This window comes from Papio anubis, chromosome 1 (genome assembly GCF_008728515.1).
Source record: "Papio anubis isolate 15944 chromosome 1, Panubis1.0, whole genome shotgun sequence".
Taxonomy (NCBI): Eukaryota; Metazoa; Chordata; class Mammalia; order Primates; family Cercopithecidae; genus Papio; species Papio anubis.
This window is the reverse complement of record NC_044976.1, coordinates 30,907,571-30,924,303: the sequence shown is the minus strand read 5'-3', so window position 1 is coordinate 30,924,303 and position 16,733 is coordinate 30,907,571. Positions and strand designations below refer to the sequence as shown.

Sequence of the window (16,733 nt, the reverse complement as noted above, 5' to 3'; positions counted from 1 at the left end):
AGGTGCCCACGACCCCAGAGACCTGACTCTCACTTTGCTTTGGAACTATCTAGGCCCCTTCCTCAGCAGACAGAAATGACATTGTTCATAATGGACTCTTCTTACCCACCTTCCTTTTGAGTTTTGAATGAAACTGTCACCCAGTTGAACTCCTGTTGCCCAGGCTGGAGTACAGTGGCGTGATCTCAGCTCACTGCAGCCTCTGCCTCTTGGGTTCAAGTGATTCTCCTGTCTCAGCCTCCCAAAGGCGCCTGCCACTACGCCCAGCTAATTTTTGTTTTTTGTTTTGAGACGGAGCTTTTTGCTCTTGTTGCCCAGGCTGAAGTGCAATGGCATGATCACAGCTCACTGCAACCTCCGCCTCCTGGGTTCAAGCTATTCTCCTGCCTCAGCCTCCCGAGTAGCTGGGAATACAGGTGCGTGTCACCATACCCAGCTAATTTTTGCATTTTTAGTACAGATGGGGTTTTGCCATGTTGGCCAGGCTAGTCTCGAACTCCTGACATTAGGTGATCCCTGCCCGCCTCGGCCCCCCAAAGCACTGGGATTACAGGTGTGAGCCACTGTGCCCGGCCATAATTTTTGTATTTTTAGTAGAGACGGGGTTTCGCCATGTTGGCTAGGCTGTTTTTGAACTCCTGACCTCAAGTGATCCACCCGCCTCAGCCTCCCAAAGTGCTGGGATTACGGGTGTGAGCCATTGCACCGGCCACCTTATCCACCTTCCTATTACATCCAGGCCACTGGGTCTCAGTGTCTTATCTGGCTGGCTGGAGGTCAGCTCTCCTTTCCTGGACACAGGGACACAGCTCCCATCCCCATGCCTAGCCCCCAGCCCCTACAGGCTTACTCCCTCAGCCCATTCTCAAACCCACAGACTCCTAGAACTAGCAAGAGTCTCAGAGGCCATTAAACCCCAACTTTGTCGGCCAGATGCGGTAGCTCATGCCTGCAATCCCAGCACTTTGGGAGGCCAAGGCGGGCGGATCACAAGGTCAGGAGTTCAAGACCAGCCTGGCCAATATGGTGAAACCCTGTCTCTACTAAAAATACAAAAATTAGCCAGGCATGGTGGCACACGCCTGTGGTCCCAGGCTGAAGCAGAAGAATCACTTGAACCTGGGAGGCAGAGGTTGCAATGAGCCGCGATCTTGCCACTGCACTCCAGCCTGGGCAACAGAGCGAGACTCCGTCTCACAAAAACAAATGAACAAACAAATAAACAAAAAACTATCTTTGTTAAGACAGGGCATGTCTGGTCCAAAGAGGGGCAGGACTTACCCAAGGTCATACAACAGAGCTGAACTCAAACTGAGGGTTCTCTCCACAACTCCACGCCATGAAAGGACCGTCCTCCCTGAATGGCCAGAGGGAACTTGGAGAGGCCACAGTGAACTGACTGGAGTTAACATAGGGCTAAGTCAGCTGGGTCTGGCAGGGTGGCTCTCAAATTCTCAGTATCAGAGCCATGCCCACTCCCACCCCTCAGCCGCTGCCCACTGCACAAGAGAAACCCTCAAGAGGACTATATACCCCTTTCCCCAAAACTGGTTTTGTCTAAGACTCTAGAGAGGTCACCCCCCTCCAGAGTCAGAAACACAGCCATCATCGTATAATTTTCTTTGTAGAGCGTGGCCTCTGGAGGCAGACTGAGTGGCTCCGTCATTGTAACACTGTGAACCTCACTTCCACATAGATGGGGACCTTGCCCGTCTGGTCCTCCGGCATTCGCATCACCTTGAACAGTGCCTGACACTACAGAGTAAAGAATATGTCTTCTTCAAATAAATGAAGCTGAGTGACCTTGGGCTACTTATTCTCACCCCTTTTTTCTCACCTACAAATGGTAATAACTGTCCACCTCCCAGGTTGCTGTAAGGACATAGGAAGACTTTGATGAAAATGCCTGTCTAGGGTATATATAGCACATAACAGCCTTCCTGTTACTTCTCTTCCCATTCAGATTAGCCAGGACCCTGCCCTCCTTCCACAGGCTGCTTGCCTCCTCCAGAAAGCCTCCCCTGATTATCTGCTGGGCTCCAGTCCTGGCATCTGTCCCAGAAACACTTCTACCCACACACTTGTCTAGAGTCCAGGTGATATTTCTGGAAGATATGGATTCCTGTTTGTTTTTGGTTTTTTTGAACTTTTTCTTATGTCTGAGTCCTCCTGTGGGACAAGGGTGAGACTCTACCCTCTATGAATCCCCCTCAATCATCATCATCATCACGGGCTGTTTTCCAAACATGGATCACGGTGAACTTAACTAATGCCCAAGTCCTCAGCAGCATAACAACAGCAGAAACCTGCTGCCAGCTGCACCATGCTCCACAGTTCACAACGCAGTTGCATGTCTGTTAGGTTATTTGATCCTGGAAAGGCCCCTATAAAGCCAAGATTTATTATCCCTATTTTACAGATAAGGAAACTGAGGCTTGGAGGGGAGAATAACCTGCCAGCATCTTGTAGCTTGAGAGGGGCAGACCAGGGCAGCAGAGTTGTCCTTTTTTTTTTTTTTTTTTTTTAGACCTAGTCTCACTCTGTTGCCAGGCCGGAGTGCAGTGGTACAATCTCGCTTCACTGCAATCTCCGCCTCCCAGGTTCAGGCGATTCTCCTGCCTCAGCCTCCTGAGTAGCTGAGATTACAGGCACACGCCACTACGCCTGGCTAATTTTTGTATTTTTAGTAAAGACAAGGTTTCACCACGTTGGTCAGGCTGGTCTCGAGCTCCCGACCTAGTGATCCACCCACCTTGAACTCCCAAACTGCTGAGATTACAGGCGAGAGCCACTGCGCCCAGCCAAGCAAAGTTGTTCTTAGGCCCAGAGCCCATTCCTTCCAGACTGGGTCCTTAGAGCTCAGGTGACTAAACTTATAACATAGTCATAGCAACCCCTTGCATTTCTATGGTGACTTCTCTTTAATATAATTTTCTTTCTTTTTTTTTTGGAGTCTCGCTCTGTTGCCCAGGCTGGAGTGCAGTGGTGCAATCTTGGCTCACTGCAACCTCCGCCTCCCGGGTTCAAGCAATTCTTCTGCCTCAGCCTTCCGGGTAGCTGGGAGTACAGGTGCACGCTGCCACGCCTGGCTAATTTTTTGTATTTTAGTACAGATGGGGTTTCACCGTGTTGCCCAGGCTGGTCTCAAACTCCTGAGCTCAGGCAATCTGCCCGCCTTGGTCTCCCAAAATACTAGGATTAGAGGCGTGAGCCACCACACCCAGGCTTTAATATAATTTTAATATGCTCTCCTGTGAGAATCTGGGTGAGACAGAAAGGTCACAGCCCCATCAAGGCAATGTCCAGCCAGAGGATTCCCCCTTTCTTCCCCACAAGACAGTGGTGGAGTCAAGGAGCCCACAGAGAAGTTGCTCATCCTACATCATGGCGCTTGATAGTAGCTGAGCCAGGAGTTAAACTCTCATCGGCCTGACTCTGATACTCTCCCCATTCTATCAAGTTCCCTCACTTCTCTCTGGGCCATTTCCCATCTGTAAAGTGAGTTGAACGAGAAGATCTTCCAGTCTTACCTGCTGTTCTATGTCCTTGGGAGAGTCATGAAAACAGTCCCCATTTTTGAGGCAGATGATTTGAGTTTAAATCCCAGTTTGGTCAAATCAGTCACTCACTGTCCCTGAGCCTCAATTTTTTCATCGGCAAGTGAGATCTTGACATATTCAGACTAATCAATAAATGTCAGACTTCCTCTCTTCTTCTAAGTCTGTGCAGGGTAGTGAGGTCAGCAAGGGAATCATGGAAGACTGGTAAAACTCCATGACAAGCTCAGTTTTTCCATCTTATAGTAGGAGAGTCAGATTAGAGGAATCAAGACCTGCCTCTTGTAGGTCTTTGAGCCAGAGATTAGAATGGAGGAAATAATGACTTCCCCAGCAAAATCCCTGACCTCCTAGGAATCTCCTGTGTATCCCTCCTCCCCACCTCTCCCAATCTCCATTCTGAACATTTTCCGTGAAAGAGTTAAGCCTTCTGCAAGCTTCCCCTTCCTGGCCAGCGTTGCCAGTGGAGATTAGAGGGATCAGATTTATTTCTCTTAATAAATAGAAAAGAAGTTGGGCCAGGCAGGTGACAAGGAAACAATTGCAATAATAGGAGGCTGGAGTAAAAGGGAACAGGACTTCCTCCAGTCGTACCCGGGGCCACCTCCAGACCTGGGGAAACAACAGCCAGGGGCAAGGAGGTGTTGCCCATGCACGTGGGCTCAAATCAGGCCAACATGCTGCCCAGAAAGCCCAGAGCCACCTGATACTAAACACAAGGCGAGAGGGAGGCCTGGCCACTGACCCAATGACCCCAAACCCAGGTTGTTGGAGCAGTGACCTACAGGCTCAGCTTTTCCAGCCCCCTGCCTCCCAGGCTGGTCTCCCAGAGGAAAAAGGTCCACTGCCCTGGAGTATACACTGCTAGTCCACTAGGCTTCTGCCTGCCAATTCTGACAGTCTGACCACAATCCATCCTGCTGCAATGCCCTCTTGAATGAGATGGGGATGACTTCAGACTGAATCCCAGTGGGGCAGCCCTGGGACAGACTCCATGTCCTGTTGGGACTGCAGAGCCTTTGGAAACATCTCTCACCCAAATCCAATCCTCCCTCAGGGTTTGGCCCAGTCACCCCAGCCTCAGCACCCTCACTTCTATTTGTGGCTGTGCCGCAGGGAAGCAGGGCCCTTATCCAAAAGGAAGATCAGGCCGGATACAATCACACAAGAGGCTTTCCACCCTCTTCCTGACCCCTAAAGTGTTCCTTCTAACTCTCCCAGAAGAGGTGGTTAAAGGACACTGGGAGGATAAACACAGGCAGAATGGGATGGGCCCGCACACCCGGCCATTTCCTCACCTCCAGCACTGCAGCAGCAGTCTAGGAAAGGTGGACTTCCCAGGACGGCAAACCCCAAGGGAGCTCCACCCGCTTGGCAAAGACTCAAGCCCTCCCCACCAAAAGGAAGACAGAAACAGGGAAATGAGGGAAGGCCCAAGAAAGGAGCGGAAAGTGACCCCAGCAGGGATGGGCCAGGTCGGCTTCCCCGGCTTTCAGGCTGCCCATTAAGGCCAGAGGAGGAGCCCAGGGGCTCAAATTCAGAAAGACTGAGAACTAGCTGTTGAATTTTAAGTACCCACCCCAGCCCAGGTACAGCCTCTCCATTAAGCTTGGGCCTCAGTTTCCCCCATCTGTAAGCACACTTCTGACACTGGCATGTTTCTCCAGGGCTGGAAGAAGGAGTGATGGTGAGGGGCGGGTTGGTTCACCTTGAGAGCTCACTACCCCAGGAGTTGATGTTTGTGGCCTGGCCCAGGTGAGCGTGAGGAAACTGGCCTAGGTGGGAAAAGCCAGCACTGTTAAGAAGCTAAGGCAGGGCACACTGCGCTCCATGCGGGGTCCTTTGTGGGGCTGGAAATCCAGATCCAGCTGGAGCTGAAACTCTCTGTGAGTGCGGTTGACCTTCCAGACCCAGAGGGTCCCCACCAGAGACCCAAGGCCACCTGTCTCTCCCATTGGCCACAGGCCAGCGTTGAGTCTCTGACCCCCTGACTCAGCAGAGGGCAGAACCTGGGTGAGCCTGGGGGAGGGGGAATCGCCTCACCGCCCTGGAGTCGGGCTGCCAGCACTTCCTGCTCTGCCAGGGGATCCCTGGCCCGGCCGGGGGTCCCTTCCCCTCAGAGCGAGGCAAGACTGGGTCTGGAAAGTGCGGAAGGCAGCGCAGGGTGGAGGTGCTCGGACTCAGCCCTGGCCTCTTAGCTCCCCAGCACCAGTTCCTGGGGGTCACCCCCCTCCAACACGCCGCGCGCGGACCCCCGGCAGAGCCCCCGCGGCCGCACCCTCGGCGCCCCCCCGCGCTCAGCCCAGGTGCCGACCGCCTTACCTCGGCCTTTGCCCTTGGCCCTCTTGGCCTTGTCCTCCGCCTTCTTGGCCCGGGGGGCGGCCGGTTCGGCGCCCTCGGCCCCCGCCGCCTTCTTCTTGCGCCGCTTGCCCCGCAGCCAGCTGAAGGCGCGGCGGAGGCCGGACGCGCCGGAGCGGGACTTCTTCCTGCGCGGGGGGCCGCCCGGGTTCCCCGGCTCCTCGGCCGCAGGTGCGGCGGGGGGCGCGCGGGCCGCCATGGCAGGCGGGGGCGGAGCGGGCGGCGGGTCAGGCCCCCTGCGGCGCGGCGCCCATGCCGGGGGCGGCCGCCGGGGATGCGCGCCCGGAGAAAAGTTTGGGCGGCGGAGGCCGAGCGGGCGCCGAGAGCGGGCGGCGGGAGCGGCGCGGGAGGGGCCGGCCGGGCGGCGGGCGGGGCGCAGGCCGGCGGGGAGGGAAGAAGCCGGGCGGGAGCGGCCGCGGGGCGGGAGCGGCGCTGCCTGCGGCCCCTCCCCGCCTCCCCCTGGCCCGGCGGAGGGCGAGGTCTGGTCCCGCGAGGAGAGGGTCCCGGGAGCCCGGGGTCGTGCCCCCAGCCGGGGCCCGAGAGGGCGGGTCGTGGGGCTGCCCGGGAGGGGGCGGCACTGAGGTTCAGTCCAGCAGGGGGCACCGCGGGAGGTCCGTTCGGAAGAGGGTGGTATGGGGTGGGGACGGGAAGGGGAAGGGCGCAGAAAAGGGGGAGCGAGAGGCTGGGGTTGGACCCCGGGAGCCTTGGTATCCCAAGTTTGGACTGGGAACAGACAGGGGATTCTGGAATATTTTTTCCTGGAATAAGGGAATTTGGAGAACTCCTTCCAAGCCCCGACAGTGTTGGGGGGCTTGCGCCAAGAGTAGAGGCTTCCGACACGTCCAAGACGTGTGACCCGCAGTGGGCATTTCCCTCACATCTGCTGACTAGAGTGGCCTCCTCTCTCTTTACTACACCTTCCCCCCAGGCTCCAACCATCTTCGGTGTGCAGCGGGGGCCCTAGGCGCCCTGTATTCCTGCCTCACCCTTTGGTGGCAGGGATGAGGATAGTCCTTCCTCCGTTTACCCTTGGACTAGGCTTTGAGGCCCCAGGGCACTCCTGCCTGGACCAGGAGTTCCCACTGAGATGCTCAACACTAATTAGGGTTGAACTCTGGGCAGGTGAGAGGCGTGACTGGGAGGCTGGTAGGAAAGAAAGCCTTGAAGAATCCTGAAATTGCTGTGCTCATTGCCTCCAGGCCTCTGCCTCTATTACAGCTGACCAAGCCCTTTTATATCATCTGATCCCACAACAAGAGAAATGGAGGCCAGAAGGGGACAGTGATTGCCCAAGAACACAAGTGGTCAGCGGCAGAGGAGCCAAGATGGGCATCTGGGTCTTGTTTCAGCCTGGTCCGAGGCTTCAAACCCGAAGGGCCAGAAATTGCACTGAGGGCCAGCTGTAGGTTCAGTACCCTTGAACCCCCTCCCTCAGTCCCCAGAAGAGCCTTGTGATGTCCATACCAGTGGGGTGACCAGAATCACCTAATCTGACTCTGGTCACACGGCTTTCTCTTGGTCCTGGTCTCCACGAGCGCAGGGACCCATTTGTCTGGGTCACCCAGCGCAGTCAGCCCCATCACACTGTAGATAGCACTCACCGTGACATTGCAGGATTACTAGAGTGCAGTGGGATCTCCCTGAGTCCCCAGGGGCTCAGCTGTGGTGAACCTGGGGGCTCTGGGGCAGACCACCCCCGTGTCCATGCTGGGCCTCCGTTTCTTGTCTAACCACCATTCATTCAGATCCAGCCCACAATCCCAGAGCACCCCTTCTGGATCGGAAACCAGCCTGTACTCTGAGTGCTCTTGGCCCAGCCTAGCACTAATCCTAAGAACCCAGCCTCTTCCTCTGTTAGCTGGTGAGGAAAGGGAATGTAGGGAAGGCAGTTTTCAAGGGAAAAGTGTTACAGGTGCCAGGCACAGTGGCTCAGGCCTGTATTCCCAGCACTTTGGGAGGCCCACGCAAGTGGATCACCTGAGATCAGGAGTTCAAGACCAGCCAGACCAACATGTTGAAACCCCATCTCTACTAAATACAAAAACTTAACTGGGTTTGGTGGTGCATGCCTGTAGTCCCAGCTACTTGGGAGACTAAGGCAGGAGAATCGCTTGAACTGGGTAGGCAGAGATTACAGTGAGCCGAGATTGCGCCATTGCACTCCAGCCTGGGCAACAGAGCGAGACTCTGTCTTAAAAAAAAAAAAAAACTTATTAAGCATTTCAAGGCCTGCCTGCCACAGTGGCTCATGTCTGTAATCCCCAACACTTTGGAAGGCCGAGGTGGGAGGATTGCTTGAGCCTAGTTCGAGACCAGCCTTGGGCAACATGGTGACAGCTCCTCTCTCGAAAAAAAAAACTAGTTTTCATTAGCCAGGTGTGGTGGCACGTGCCTGTGGTCCTAGCTACTCACTCGGGAGGCTGAGGTGGGAGGATCCCCTTGAGCCCAGGAGGTCAAGGCTATAGTGAGCTATGTTCGCGCCACTGCACCCCAGCCTGCAAAACAGAGTGAGACCTTGTCTTTGTTGTTGTTGTTGTTGTTGTTTGTTTTTTTGAGACAGAGTCTCGCTCTGTCATCCAGGCTGGAGTGCAGTGTCATGATCTCGGCTCACTATAACCTCAGCCTCCCAGGTTCAAGCGATTCTCCTGCCTCAGCCTCCCGAGTAGCTGGGACTACAGGCGCCCGCCACCACTCCTGGCTAATTTTTGTATTTTTAGTAGAGATGGGGTTTCACCATATTGGTCAGGCTGGTCTCAAACTCCTGACTTCAGATGACCCACGCGCCTCGGCCTCCCAAAGTGCTGGGATTACAGGCGTGAGCCACCGCGCCTGGCCTGACCTTGTCTTTTAAAAAAAGAATTTCAAGAGGCAATAGCAGGCTGCGCAAGGTGACTCATGCCTGTAATCCCAGCACTTTGGGAGGCCGAGGCCAGCGGATCACAAGGTCAAGAGTTCGAGACCAGCCTGGCCAGCATAGTGAAACCCCGTCTCTACTTAAAACACAAAAATTAGCCAGGCGTGGTGACAGGCGCCTGTAATCCCAGATACTCGAGAGGCTGAGGCAGGAGAATCACTTGAAACCGGGAGGCGGCGGTTGCAGTGAGCCAAGATCACGCCATTGCACTCCAGCCAGGGTGACAGTGTGAGACTCCATCTCAAAAAAAAAAAAAGACAGGCATGCTGGAGGGTGCCTATAATCCCAGCTACTCAGGAAGCTGTGGCACGAGAATAACTTGAACCCAGGAGGCAGAGGTTGCAGTGAGCCGAGATCATGGCATTACACTCCAGCCTGGGCGACAAGAGTGAAACTCTGTCTCAAAAAAATAAAATAAAATAAAATAGATAAATAAATAAACAAATAAAGTACAAAAAAATTAGCAGGGCATGGTGGTGCTTGTCTGTGGTCCCAGCTGCTCAGGAGGCTGAGGCAGGAGAATTGCTTGAACCCAGAAGGCAGAGGTTACAGTGAGCTGAGATCGTGCCACTGCACTCCAGCCTGGGTGACAGAGCGAGACTCTCTCCCAAAAAAAAAAAAAAACAGGTTGGGTGCAGTGGCTCACACCTGTATAATCCCAGCACTTTGGGAGACTGAGGCGGGTAGATCACAAGGTCAGGAGTTCAAGACCAGCCTGGCCAAGATAATGAAACCCCATCTCTACTAAAAATACAAAAATTAGGCCAGATGCGGTGGCTCACACCTGTAATCCCAGCACTCTGGGAGGCAGAGGCAGGCTGAGGTTGGTCAGGAGTTCGAGACCAGCCTGACCAACATGGAGAAACCCTGTGTCTACTAAAAATACAAAAATTAGCCGGTCGTGGTGGTGCATGCCTGTAGTCCCAGCTACTCTGGAGGCTGAGGCAGGAGAGTCACTTGAACCCGGGAGGCAGAGGTTGCAGTGAGCGTAGATCATGCCGTTGCACTCCAGCCTGGGCAACAAGAGCGAAACTCCATCTCAAAAAAAAAAAAAAAAGACGGGGGGGCAACAGCAAAACATTCAACCAAGCACAGAGCCTTTCTGAGCATGGGTTATGTGTAAATACACAGTTTGCATGCCTCTGAAGATAGCCCTGCCAGTGTCTCATATAATTCCTCAGGGAAATTCCCCTCAAACTAGAATTTCCGGGAATCAACCCACAGATTGGATCCTCTGATTTGGAGGTAGGGAGAGGAAGAAGGGAAATGAGGAGAGGTCAGAGTTGTATTCCCTTCACTGCTCCTGACTCCAGCACCCAGAGATTCTCACTTCTCATCCCTAGTCTGGACTATGCTCAGACCAGCAGTTCAGCTTTCCCTCTTGCTTCCTGGCCTAATGGACAGACATGCTTCTGAGCCACCCAGGGAGGGCTAGCCTAGGAAGAGCTAGCCTGTGTCTCAGCTGTAGCTGAATCCTGCTCCCTGGATTAATGATTGCTCAGCTCAGCTACATGTCTTTGCTGGCCTTGCAGGCAGCTGAGGGAGCTGATTTCCCAGCAGTCCCTGTGGATAGGGCCCAAAGTTCAACCTGGAGCCAGGTTGTCACCTGACCAGGAAGAAAACTTCCAACCTGTCCCCAGGGAGGAACCAGCAAAAAAACCAGGCTTGAGGCAGCATCCCAAGGGCCCTCCAGCTTTGCCCCTCTGTTTGGGGAAATCCCAGGACCACCCTGATGTTGCCCTCACACACACCAATCCCCCTTTCCACTTGGGAGACCTGCCTTCCACAGGACCCAGCTTTGTCTTCTGCTGGGCCTGGCCTCCTACCACCAAGACTCCTCACTCCAGACTGGGCAGCCAGGCCAAAAGTTGTGGCTGAACCTCTTACATTTTACAGGGAAGACCAGGAAGAGACCGACAGCCTCAGGATGGGAGCACCTGTGGCTTCCCTCAGTTCCCTCAATAGACCAATTGCAGGGGCCAGAATTGTACCAGAGGGCAGAGCAGTCCTGCATAGTTGAAAGTTGGGAGGGGGGAGATTTAGATCCCAGCCAGCATTCTTCTGTCCCCTAATCCGTGGCTCTTGGCATCTGTGGCAGCCGTCTTAACATTTCAAACAACCTCCCTGCTGAGGTCTTCTTTGATCCTCTAGGCATCTCTTAGAATCAAGCCCCAAGCCTAATTCCACCCATTTTTCCTCCCGCTGAGTTGCGAAGAGAATGGGTAGGGTGTTAGTGGTGTGTGGCCAGAACAAATGGAGTCTTATGGGTTCCCAACTTTAAGTTGATGCCAGCTCCTAAGAAAAGAGAGGAGGGGGGAGAGGAGATGTGAGGGTGCAGGGGGAGGAAAGAAGAGAGAAAGGAGAGAGCAGAGAGGTAGTTTTTGCCACCACCCAGTCTCTAGTGTGCAACGAGTTGTGTTTCCCTTCGTTCTTTCAACAAGTATGTCCTGAGCACCAGTGCTGTGTTCCAGCTTCCAGAGATTGACCACAGATATTCAGTGATCAGATTGTCCCTCTCTTAGCTGTCCACAGTGTAGAAAAGTGGTTTTCAAACTTTTTTTTTTTTTTTTTTTTGAGACGGAGTCTGGCTCTGTCGCCCAGGCTGGAGTGCAGTGGCCGGATCTCAGCTCACTGCAAGCTCCGCCTCCCGGGTTCACGCCATTCTCCTGCCTCAGCCTCCCGAGTAGCTGGGACTACAGGCGCCCGCCACCTCGCCCGGCTAGTTTTTTGTATTTTTTAGTAGAGACGGGGTTTCACCGTGTTAGCCAGGATGGTCTCAATCTTCTGACCTCGTGATCCGCCGGTCTCGGCCTCCCAAAGTGCTAGGATTACAGGCTTGAGCCACCGCGCCCGGCGGTTTTCAAACTTTTTATTTTAGCAGTGGAACTTTTTTCTCCCTCAGACAAAATCCATCCAAATTCTGGTGAATAAAAGCAATATAAGTATAAATTTTGTAAATCAAAACTTATAACTTTTACATACAATAAAGTAAATCAGTGGGGCCAGGCATGGTGGCTCACACCTGTAATCCCTGCACTTTGGGAAGCTGAGGCAAGCGGATCCCCTGATGTCAGGAGTTTGAGACCAGCCTGGCCAACATGGTGAATCCCCATCTCTACTAAAAATACAAAAATTAGCCAGGTGTACTGGTGTGCGCCTGTAGTCCCAGCTACTCAAGAGGCTGAGGCAAGAGAATCGCTTCAACCCGGGAGGTAGAGGTTGCAGTGAGCCGAGATCACAACATTGCATTCCAGCCTTGGCGACACAGCGAGACTCCGTCTCATAAAGAAAAAGAAAAAGGAAAAAAATAATTAAAAATACATAAATAAAGTAAATCAGGCCAGGTACAGTGGCTCACGCCTGTAATCCCAGCATTTTGGAAGGCCGAGGCAGGTGGATCACAAGGTCAGGAGTTTGAGACAAAATTTGGCTGAGCGTGGTGGCGCACCCCTGTAATCCCAGCTACTCGAGAGGCTGAGGCAGGAGAATCACTTGAACCCGGGAGGTAGAGCTTACAGTGAGCAGAGATGGTGCCACTGCATTCCAGCCTGGGTGACAGAGTGAGACTCTGTCTCAAAATAAATAAAATAAAAATAAAAATAGGCCGGGTGCGGTGGCTTGCACCTGTAATGCCAGCACTTTGGGAGGCCGAGGCAGGTGAATCAACTGAGGCTGGGAGCAACATGGAGAAACCCCGTCTCTGCTAAAAATACAAAATTAGCCAGGTGTGGTGGCACATGCCTGTAATGCCAGCTACTCAGGAGGCTGAGGCAGGAGAATCGCTTGAACCCAGGAGGCAGAGGTTGCAGTGAGCCAGAGATCGTGCCATTGCACTCCAGCCTGGGCAACCAGAGCAAAACTCCATCTCAAAAAAAATAAATACATAAAACTAAAATAAAGGCCGGGTACAGTGGCTCACACCTGTAATCCCAGCACTTTGGAAGGCCAAAGCAGGAAGATCACGAAGTCAGGAGATCGAGACCATCCTGGCTAACACAGTAAAACCTCATCTCTACTAAAAAAAATACAAAAAATTAGCCAGCCGTGGTGGCCGGTGCCTGTAGTCCCAACTATTCCGGAGGCTGAGGCAGGAGAATGGTGTGAACCTGGGAGGCGGAGCTTGAAGTGAGCCGAGATTGAGCCACTGTACTCCGGCCTGGGCAACAGAGCGAGACTCCGTCTCAAAAATAAATACATTAATTAAATTAAATAATAAAAATAAAGTAAATCAGTGAGAGCAGTGATGACTGTTTTTTTTTTTTTTTTTTTGAGGCGGAGTCTCGCTCTGTCGCCCAGGCTGGAGTGCAGTGGCGCCATCTCGGCTCACTGCAAGCTCCGCCTCCCGGGTCCCCGCCATTCTCCTGCCTCAGCCTCCCGCGTAGCTGGGACTACAGGTGCCCGCCATCACGCCCAACTAATTTTTGTATTTTTAGTAGAGATGGGGTTTTACCATGTTGGCCAGGCTGGTCTTGAACCCCTGAGCTCAGGTTATCCTCTATCCTTGGCCTCCCAAAGTGCGGGGATTACAGGTGTGAGCCACTGCGCCTGGCCTACGATGACATTTTTAATGGGCTAAAAATTTGAAACCCTAAGTTATGGGGGTGGTAATTGTTTTATCTGAATGCCAGCATTCAATTTACTCCTGCAGCAGTTTGTTTTAGTTAGTGGGTATTTAGAAAATACTGTCTCATAGGTAAGCAGGAGTAAGTAGTAAGAGTTTTTGTTTGTTTGTGTGTTTGTTTTGAGACAGAGTCTCCCTCTGTCACCCAGGCTGGAGTGCGTTGGCACGATCTCAGCTGGCTGCAAGCTCTGCCTTCTGGGTTCACGCCATTCTCCTGGCTCAGTCTTCTGAGTAGTTGGGACTACAGGCTCCCGCCACCACGCCCAGCTATTTTTTTGTATTTTTGGTACAGATGGGGTTTCACCATGTTAGCCAGGATGGTCTCGATCTCCTGACCTCGCGATCTGCCCACCTCGGCCTCCCAAAGTGCTGGCATTACAGGTGTCAGCCACCACACCCGGCCCTTGTTTGTTTTTTTGAGGCAGAGTCTCACTCTGTGCTCAGGCTGGAGTGTAGTGGCGCAATCTTGGCTCACTGCAACCTCCACCTCCCGGGTTTAAGAAATTCTCTGCCTCAACCTCCCAAATAGCTGGGATTACAGGCGCATTCCACCACACCAGCTAATTTTTTTGTATTTTAGTGGAGACAAGGTTTCAGTATCTTGGCCAGGCTGGTCTTGAACTCCTGACCTCGTGATCCACCTGCCTCAGCCTCCCAAAGTGCTGGGATTATAGGCGTGAGCCACCACGCCTGGCCAGTAGTAAGAGTTTTAACAACTTCATAAAAATATCAGGAGAAGCTTTATTCTGAGGTCTGCAAAGAAACTAGTTATCAGCCGAGTCCGGTGGCTCACACCTGTAATCCCAGCACTTTGGGAGGCCTAGGAAGGCAGATCACGAGGTCAGGAGCTCGAGACCAGCCTGACCAACATGGAGAAACCCTGTCTCTACTAAAAATACAAAAGTTAGCTGGGCGTCGCGGCACATGCCTGTATTCCTAGCTACTCAGGAGGCTGAGGCAGGAGAATGGCTCGAACCTGGGAGGCGGAGATTGGGTTGCAGTGAGCCGAGATTGCAGCACTGCACTCCAGTCTGGGGAGAGAGTGAGACCCCGCCTCAAAAAAAAAAAAAAAATTAGCATAGAACCCAACTGTATGTGTGTACATGTTTTTCATTACTTTAGAAAATGTTTTGGGGACTGGGTGCTGTGGCTCACGCCTGTAATCCCAGCATTTTGGGAGGCCGAGACAGAAGGATCATGAGGTCAGGAGTTTGAGACCAGCCTGACCAACATGATGAAACCCCATCTCTACTAAAAATACAAAACTTAGCCAGGCATGGTGGCATGTGCCTATAATCCCAGCTACTCTGGAGGCTGAGGCAGAAGGATTGCTTGAACCCGGGAGGTGGAGGTTGCAGTGAGCCAAGATTGCACCATTACACTCCAGCCTGGGCGACAGAGCAAGACTCTGTCTCAAAAAAAAAATGCTTTTGGCCAGCGCGGTGGCTCATGCCTGTAATCTCAGCACTTTGGGAGGCCAAGGCGGGCGGATCACCTGCGGTTGGGAGTTCAAAACCAGCCTGACCAACATGGGGAAACCCTGTCTCTGCTAAAACTACAAAATTAGCCGGGCATGATGGCACATGCCTATATTCCCAGCTGCTTGGGAGGCTGAGGCAGGAGAATCGCCTGAACCTGGGAGCGGAGGTTGCAGTGAGCCGAGATCGAGCCATCGCACTCCAGCCTGGGCAATAAGAGTGAAACTCCATCTCAAAAAAAAAAAATGTTTTTATAAATATACAGTACACATAAAACATACATGCATATGTATATTCTAAAGTAATTATTGAATCCTAGAATGAGAAAACTACGCGGGGCAAAAGGAGCCCTACAGCTAACCTGGTTCTCATTATTTTGGTCTTGCTACTAACTTGCTAAGTGTGTCCTTGGGCAATAAGACATTGCCTTCTCTGGGAACCAGTTTCCCCATTCTGAACATCCAATTTTACCTACGGAAGGAGTGTATGTGGAGGTATTTGAGTATGTTGGGGTGTGGGGATGCAGTGCACATATGCAAAAGCCTTATTAACTCATCCTCACCCACCCACCCCATCCCAGCACTGGGCCCAAAAGGGGCCCTGCAAAACCACTGAACTGCCCAAGTTCGAAGGCGGAGGCGGGTTGCCGTGGAGACACGTTTTGTTTCCCCAACTGTCTGGCTGTATCTGACAAACACTAAAAGCTCAGCCAGATGGACACTGACCTAGGCTGAGAGAGCAGGGATTTCCTGACCCCAACATACAGAGGGCTCTCTGCTCTCCAAAGAGAGGGGCTTGGTTCTTCTCAGAAATAGGAAAATGATCAGTCTGGTCTGCCAGCTGGGAAGGCTACATGTCAGGTGCTGGCTGGAGCCACTCTCTAGGTGTTTGCAGACACACCCTCCACTAGTCCTGGGCATCAAGCCCTGTGCCCAAGGGCAGGGCCACGAGGGAAACACCCACACTCGGGGCCTTCTGGAAGCGGGAGAGGGATTGAAATATGTGGGCAGAGCTTTCTGCCCACAGACAGGAGAACAACTGGATGTGGACTCTTAGAGACCCCAGCCCCCATCCCCACATCTACATAGATGTAGACACAAACACACTGAGACACAGACAGAGGTTGGTAAACCTACCTACACACCACTTCACAGTGGCACATCCAAATATGTGGGTACACATACCCATATACAAACCCAGAGACACACTGCCACACCTAGATACCCGTAAACTCTCAGGTATTCTGAGGCAGACTGACATCTAAACACACATAGGCTGGCCACAGTGGTCCATGCCTGTATTCGCAACACTTTGGGAGGCTGAAGTGGGAGGATTGCTAGAGCTCAGGAGTTCGAGACCAGCCTGGGCAACATAGGAAGACCCCCATCTCTACAAAAATTTAAAAATTGGCTGGACTGGGCACGGTGGCTCACGCCTGTAATCCCAGCACTTTGGGAGCTGAGGCGGGTGGATCACCTGAGGTCAGAAGTTTGAGACCAGCCTGGCTAACATGGTGAAACCTCATTTCTACTAAAAATACAAAAAATTAGCCGGGTGTGGTGGTCACGTGCCTGTAGTCCCAGCTAGTTGGAAGGCTGAGGCAGGAGAATCGCTTGAACCTGGGATGCAGAGGTTGCAGTGAACTGAGATAGGGCCATTGCACTCTAGCTTGGGCAACAAGAGCTAAACTCCATCTCAAAAAAGAAAAAAAAAAAAATTGCTGGGTGTGGTGGTGCATGCCTGTAGTCCGAGCTACTTGAGAGGCTGAGGTGGAAGGATCACTTGGGCCCAGGAGGTTAAAGCTG

The 16,733-nt window shown here is 52.8% G+C and overlaps 1 protein-coding gene across 1 annotated transcript in view; it reads right to left on the bottom strand.

Moving 5' to 3' along the window:
- KIAA1522 (KIAA1522 ortholog) overlaps positions 1-6,233 on the bottom strand; it is a 35,398-nt gene extending 29,165 nt beyond the window's left edge. Inside the window, exon 1 of the mRNA XM_003891523.3 lies at positions 5,880-6,233. Coding sequence (XP_003891572.2) covers positions 5,880-6,114 — 235 coding nt within the window. The 5' untranslated portion in view covers positions 6,115-6,233. The remainder of the gene's footprint in view (positions 1-5,879) is intronic.
- Between the last annotated feature and the right edge of the window lie 10,500 nt (positions 6,234-16,733).